A 7,439-nucleotide genomic window follows, 5' to 3' on the forward strand; every position below is an offset into this window, starting at 1 on the left:
TGCAGGCATCTTGACAACGTAACGTATAAATATAATTAAATAGCTGCTAATTGACATTCAATATAGAATTTAATTGACATCAATAAAGAAATGGTTCTAATAAGCATGTTATACTAATTATTCGAAAATCAGATGCATAATTATATATGAATTTTATTCGAATAGCCACTTTGAATTTATTGAACTATTCGATCGTAATTTGCTCCAATCACGACCTACTATGTTTAAAAATGTATCACTATAGGCCATAATTTAGCTCCTTTACAAGTAACCTCTACAAGTACCACAAGTGCACGTTTTTCTAATGTGTTTGATGGTAGCATGGAATCAATCATGTAGTCTACAATCAAACTGTCAACTTTCCTCTGATTTCGCTGTGAATTGCTGGATGTGACAAACAGATCAGTCTGAATTGCACTTTTACCCTTGTCGTCATTAAAGTTTTGTTCTTTTGTATGCTGATTTTGCCATACTTTTCTTTTTTGTATCATATTTGCTAATCAGTAATCTGTGTTCAATCTGGATATTTAGAAAGTACTACTCTCTGTATCTTTACTTTCACTGGAAAGCTTCTAATCCAATATTTTATATAAGAGAAAGACGAATATTACTAACTCTCAAATTTAGCAAAAAATTGCTAGTTACATTTTTGGCTCCTGATTGCTCATAGTTGACGTAATTAACACATTGGGAAATAACTTTATTGTCTTTCTTTGAATTCTTTCGAAAAAAAACTCCATCAAGAATAATTGCTAAACTTATATCACCGGGAATCTTGTATCAGTTTTATATAATTTAAATGTAAGCAATACAAGAAATGATTTAAATCATGATTTTAAATCTTTTACCCAACATTGTATATAGTTAAAAATAAAAAAATAAATAACGATTTTTTCAGTAAATTAATTCATTATATTTTCTTTTTTATTTAAAGCATTGTATTTTATTGTCTCCCATTTTTAATGACCTAATATGCTTTGAGTTTTCATCGTTTTTCTCTTTTTGTCTTTATTTTTACTTGATGAGATGAGACTTATTTTTATAAGCTCATTTTTGTGACAAGAATCATGAATCTTAAACTCTTAAACCCCTTTTTACGCGTTTGTTTTTTAAAAAAGTATTCATTTGTTACTTTTCTTTACTCGGGTAAAGACGGAAATTCGACCTATCGAAAACTTATTAACATCTTTTATCTGTAACTTTTACATTTGTCTTCAGGCGGATGTAGATGGTAGATGTTATAACTATGCTGAGTAAAAATACTTGTTTTTTATCTTCACTTATTTCAAACCGTTTTTTATCTTCATTTGGGCCCATTCAGTGGATTACAATCTAAATTTCAACAAAAACTTGGTATTTTAAAATATATTCAATATTTGAATGTTAAAAAATTTATTCAAATATAATCTTTTATAAGATTTATAAGAGATGCGTATTTGAGATCCCGACCGAGATTCCATCAGTAATCAATCATCACATATATGCCCCACCGCCCTTGGTACCGTTCTTTTATCGTGCAAAAATCCTGGTAAAATCTTTCGTCTTGTTATTCACACTGAAATCTCAAAGATTTTCAGGAAATCAATCCAGATTAGAATGTAAATAATGTAGTTTAATGCTCATGTTGCATCCCAAATGTTTCAAATGAGACAACATATCGTTGACTAATTGTAAGTAGTTTTCTGATTTACGATTCCTAATAAAATTTTGTATCAACGAAACAACTTTAGGTACACTTTTCAAATTAAAACAAAACAAAAAGCCAGTTCAAGTTCAATAAAATTCTCTTTAAATATTTCACGGTTAAAACTTTGCTTTGGGTTTCTATGAGTTTGTACAATCAGGCTTTTTTTTTTTCCTATTTTAGAAATTTGCATTTCCTAATTTCATCAGTTCTCCAAAAGTTTCATCAGTTCTCTAAAACGAATTTACCTTTCGGGTTTTAGACTTGGTTATTGAACCTGAGGTTTATAACCAATTATAATTTTTTGGTCTTTAGAAAAACATGCCTTCTATGTTATTTGAACATTTTATCTTTCAAAGATCATTTTGAGTAATATTTTACCGGGAGTAGAAAAGAAAAGAAAGCTTTAAAAACTTAAATATATAATCAATAACTAAAAACTTAAATATATAATTCATCTTTTGTTAAAATATTTCATTTTTGTTATTTTACTTTATTCGTGTGATAACTAAAATATTTAAAAACAATGAGTTTTTAAAACATCATGCATTGTTCTTTAGTTCATTTCGATGAATAAGTTTTTTTACACGCCTAATAGAGCAAGAAAGTCCTAATATAGCTAAAAGACACGCTGCTGAAGCTCCTATTCCATAATATTTTCGCTTTTCTAACACAAAGCTCATACTAATAGGCCCTGTAATCATGGCAATACGTGAAGCCACGGAGAAAAAACCTTGAATGATGCCTTGATTTTCGAGCGGAAACATTTTCATTGTGAGGTTTTTTGTCGAAATAAGGTTAAATGGTAAAGCTACAAACATTAGTGAAACTATGATAAAAAAAATGATGACTCGTAAAGCTAACTGCTTAGTCATGCTTTCAAGCACGACCAATCCTGTCGAAATAGAAGTCAATATTAGTGAAAGCAATATAAGATACAACTCTTGAATAGTTATTTTTTTGGATAGGTAGATGATAATTAGAAACACTATCAAAATAATGCAGCTACCACCAACATATACCAAACTGGCTGCAGCTGGACTCCAGTGATAATCAAATTCAGTAACGTAAGGGAGAAGCAATTCAAATTGAGTTTGAATCATCCAAAGCACCAGATCCGCAAAAAATACTACTAGAAACTCAGCCGAAGAGATTGCTTTGATTGTGTTCAACCAATAACTACGTAAGAGGTTTGTTTTTATAGACTCTTCGCTTTCGTCGTAATAACTATCTTCTGATTCTAATATGTATCTATCTGATAGTAAACCAGTTAATGAAGACTTGTCGCTTTCATTCTCTGATTCATCAAAATTATCTGCATAAATCAATTTTTCCTGTTTCACTGTTTGAGTTTCAGCATTTTTCCTCTGTTCATCTTTTCCTTTTAAAAGATTGCAATAGTACTCCTCTTTTTCTTTTCCAATATTATAAACGCAACAGACTGTTAAAAGCTCATAAATAATCCATATACATGCCATTACAACTCCTGGAAGCGTAGTTTTATCCAACACCCACGTATAGAGTATAAAAGAGTTTCTTCCTATAACAACATTAAGCGAAGGCCCTATCATCAGACCAAAAACGCGACCTATTTCTAGAAAAGAGAGTATAGCCAATCTTGTATTTGACGAATATAAATGAGTTAATTCTCCTGCAGCGCATGCAATAAAACCATCACCTAACCCACTAATAAACCTTCCAGAAAGAGGATACCAGATGGAGAAATTTATTGAATACACTATATTTCCAATGATCTGAAATAAGTTCAACACAAATAAAAGTTCTTTAACTCTGTTGGTTTTGTCATACATGTACCCAAATATTGGTAACGAAGTAATTGCACCGATTGGGTACAGAGCAACAACCATTCCCATAATAATTCTACTTTTATTAAACCTGTCCATGTAAATTAGTGCTGTCGGCAAAATAACAGAATATTCTGCACCTGAAATAAACATTCTTAAAAATAGCATTCCGATTAAAAGTTTTTTCTTAATCTTGAAATATTCTTCCACCATCGAATTCTTATTGTTAGATACTTTACTTACAGCCATCTTAAGCTAATGTCAAATTTTTGAATCGGTTGCTTTCAAATCTTTTACCGCTTACAAAATATTTTTAACAGTAAATCCATTAAAGAAGATTTAAAAACCATTGTTAATTGAGGAATAAAAATTAAGCGTATAACTTCTTCTACACAGTTAACGTTGTACATGAACTTCTTCGCAGATTTTTTACACTTTTATCAATCTTCTGACCTCATGATCAACCAAAAATTTTGATCACGAGGATACAAGCACAAAAATCGCGTGGCATCAGACATTTTTTAAACAGTTTAATCTTTAAGGAATTGTTCGTATATGATTATTCACATTGGAATATTTCTAATTACCAGATAACCGACAATGAGTGATAACGAACAGGACCGATTATTATTTTAGACTATATTGTGGCTTAAAAATTTATTAGAAAAAAATAATAATAATTAAGTAGGAAAAAAGGAAAATCGTATTAAAACACGCCTACACCCACACTCGCACACACACGATAAAATAATCGTATTATATCATTACTCCTAATAGCATGGAATTACAAATTATACGATAGAAAGAATCTAAAAAGCTTTTCTTATTCGTGAATCAGGATTAGTGATGTGTAGAATATGTAGATAAAAACGTCCAGACTAAAAAACTGTTTTCATATGGTCCGGCACAATACTTCAAATCATTCTTCGAGATCATATTCCTCGTATTCTGTTTTTCGGCTTGATATTTAAGATACTTTTTTCTGTCCAGGCAAAAAGCTGATACTGTGGTGTTACCTTACAAAGTATAGGCTTTAAGAAAGTCCTAATTTAAGAAATGACAAATTTCGTATATATAAAAGAAACATTTGCGGAAAATAGCTTTGTTATTTTAACAAGATATCTAGTTAGATAAAATAACTAAATTTTTTTCTCTAAATGTTTATTTTATGTATACAAAATTTGTCATTTCTTAAATTAGGACTTTCTTAAAGCATAGGACTTTGTTTGTTCACACCACGGTACAAAGGGACAAATGCTAAAAAAAAAAAAGGAGGTATTTTTAATAGGGACTTAGTTTAGTGGCTTAGTTTGATAAATAAAAGTGGTTTGTTAAGTGACCTAATTGCGTTACGTAATTAATATATACATTAAAAGAACGAGATAAAAGACGTGTTAGATTACACTAACCGAAAAAAAAGTTTTTTTTTCTCCTAAGTTTTTTTGGTTGAAATAAGCAAAGATTGTTGAGCAGATTTTTAAAAAATCCAATAATCCATAATAATAATAAATCCATAAATAAATTCATAAATATTCTATCACGTACAGTTTTTCTCATAAGATTGCTGGTTGATGCGTATGTTATATTGTAATTTTCTCATAAAATTGCTTGTTAATCTGTATGTAATGCTGCATTTTTTTTCCAGATTACTAAAAAGTTTAAAATAATTACAATCAAGAGCGAGTTGAGCATGAGTTAACTATAAGGACAATTTTTGATACAACTGTGGGAACTTCATCACTAAAGGTCAAAGAAAGAATTTAGTCGAGCGACTCAAAGCTGCATATCAATTTTCTCTGGTATCAAACTTGGTGACGAGGATAAAAGTTGGACTCCTCATTGTTGCTACACAATATTTATTCTTGGCTAACACAATAGCTACTCGGAAACAAATGTTCAATGCCTTTCTAAATACTCATGGTGTGGCGTGAACCAACCAATCATGTCCGATTGTTACTTCTGCATAACTAACATAGCAGGGTTCACAAAGAACAACAAACCAGCTGTAATCTATTCAAAATTTCCGTCAAGTTTTGCGTGATACTGAAAATTCTGTGCCCTTCAACCAACGCATCATCCAAACACCACAGCTGATGATGGTTCAGATGAAGTTTAGTGTGATGTCGAAGACCAAGAAGATGGTTTTTATAAAGAAGAATTGGACAAGAATGAGCCACACTTTTTAACTCAGGTCAATTTTAACGACCTTGTAAAAGACCTATAACTTTCCAGGTAATAGGCAAAGGTTTTGGGGTCCCGCCTTGAGCAGTGAAATCTTCTGCTAGCTGAAACCAACGTAAGCCATTTCAGAACTAAACATACAACATTGTTTACATTTTATGCTAAGGAAGACACTTATTGTTTAGGCACAGATATTAATAGTCTGTTTCAAGAGCTTGGCATTGAGCATTTAACAAACAGGAAACGAATCATGCCTATCCAAAATTGGTCCTAAATTCAATTAAGAACTAATCTCTTTAAAGGAGAAAATCACATTTAAAGTTTTTTAGATTTTTGCGAACTTGCAGCGCAGTTGTAAATCCTTTTTTTTTTTTCTTCACTTTTTGGTAAAAGCAAATTTAAAAATATCAAAAGCTCTTTATATATATATGTGTGTTGGTTATAACAAGAAAAAGCATCAACTCTTTAAGAGTTGGTTTTTGCACAAGGACGTAGAGCATTGGTTTGGTATTTAAAGCCTTTTTAAAAGATGAAAACGGATGTTTTACGTTTTTATTCTGATCTTATTATTGACTATAGAATTTTCAAAGTTTAACAGAGCAATGCCTTGGCACGTAGTTTGCTGGCAAAAAAAAAAAGAAGCCAGATATTTTTTGTCTGTGCAAAGATATAGCTCTTAAATTAGGAATCACGCCTTTTAAAAAATGCCCATAATATAGGAACTTTTTGTGCTTTTTATGCTTTTTAAAGATTCAAAGTCCCATCAAATAACTTCTTTAGTAATAATATCATGCGACTAGTGGTTATGGGAATCTATGGTAATTAGATTTCACATTTGCGTGTACTTTGCCTACAAAGGGTCCTTTTTTTAATTAGTTTTGTATAAAATTTGGGGTAGAAACCTCTTTGTAGGAGGCATTTTTTCTAATTGTTCTGAATTTTAAACATAAAGACCTCTTTATATTTTAGTTGTTAACCCAAATGTTGGTTTTGTTTCTATTTAAAATGGTTGACAAAACTTGTTTAAAATGGTTGACAAAACTTGTAAATAAACACAATATAAGAACTTTTTAAATTTTATAATTCAAAGAAAATTTGTAGAAAAACCTCTAAAGTAATGTTAGGGCTTCAAGTTCTTTTATTTATGTAAAATATTTATAACCTTGTTATTTATAACCTTGTTGTGCTTATTTTCTTGTATTAAAATATCTCCCGAAATCTTTAATGGCTTTGAGCAAATTTATTTAACTGTTTAAAAAAGTGAAAATGCTTCTTGTTTTCCGGAAAATGTTGCAACATCAAAGTAGCCAAAAGTAAGTTGTCAACTGCCAAAACAACTAAATTTTTTTTGCAATTAAATATTTACCAACACAACTTGTGCTGAAGTTACTTTTCAAAGATTCTCACCACTGATGATTCCATGTAACAAGAAAAACTCATCAAGATCGTCGGCAATCTGAACGCATCCTTTGTTTTTCAAAATCTGACAGATAAATTATTGATTTAATTAAGGAAAGAATATTAGGTCTTTTTTTTTGGGAATCTCATTGATTTCAAAGAAAATAGAGTTCGATTGAGCATTTGTAATTCCTGCAGAGCAATAACGTAAAAGAATGGGAAGGGAGACAGAAACTTGCCTTTTCCCAAGCTACAGACTATAACAAAGTGGTTGTTAGACCACAGACCAGAGGATTTGGTTTTTGAGATTGTTTATTTTGCCAAGTTACCCACCTAAAAAAACATTCTAAAAAGCCTAATTTTTCAACGAA

The 7,439-nt window shown here is 30.6% G+C and overlaps 1 protein-coding gene across 1 annotated transcript; it reads right to left on the reverse strand.

Moving 5' to 3' along the window:
* Positions 1-2,143: 2,143 nt before the first annotated feature.
* Positions 2,144-3,983, reverse strand: LOC149891506 (uncharacterized). The gene has a single exon (XM_090077080.1). The coding sequence runs from the start codon at positions 3,736-3,738 to the stop codon at positions 2,227-2,229; it is 1,512 nt and encodes a 503-aa protein (XP_089933206.1). The 5' UTR covers positions 3,739-3,983; the 3' UTR covers positions 2,144-2,226.
* Positions 3,984-7,439: the final 3,456 nt, after the last annotated feature.

Source organism: Hydra viridissima, unplaced genomic scaffold (genome assembly GCF_058129835.1).
Source record: "Hydra viridissima isolate aposymbiotic clone 2 unplaced genomic scaffold, HvirCarnegie_v1 scaffold_2, whole genome shotgun sequence".
Classification (NCBI taxonomy): Eukaryota; Metazoa; Cnidaria; class Hydrozoa; order Anthoathecata; family Hydridae; genus Hydra; species Hydra viridissima.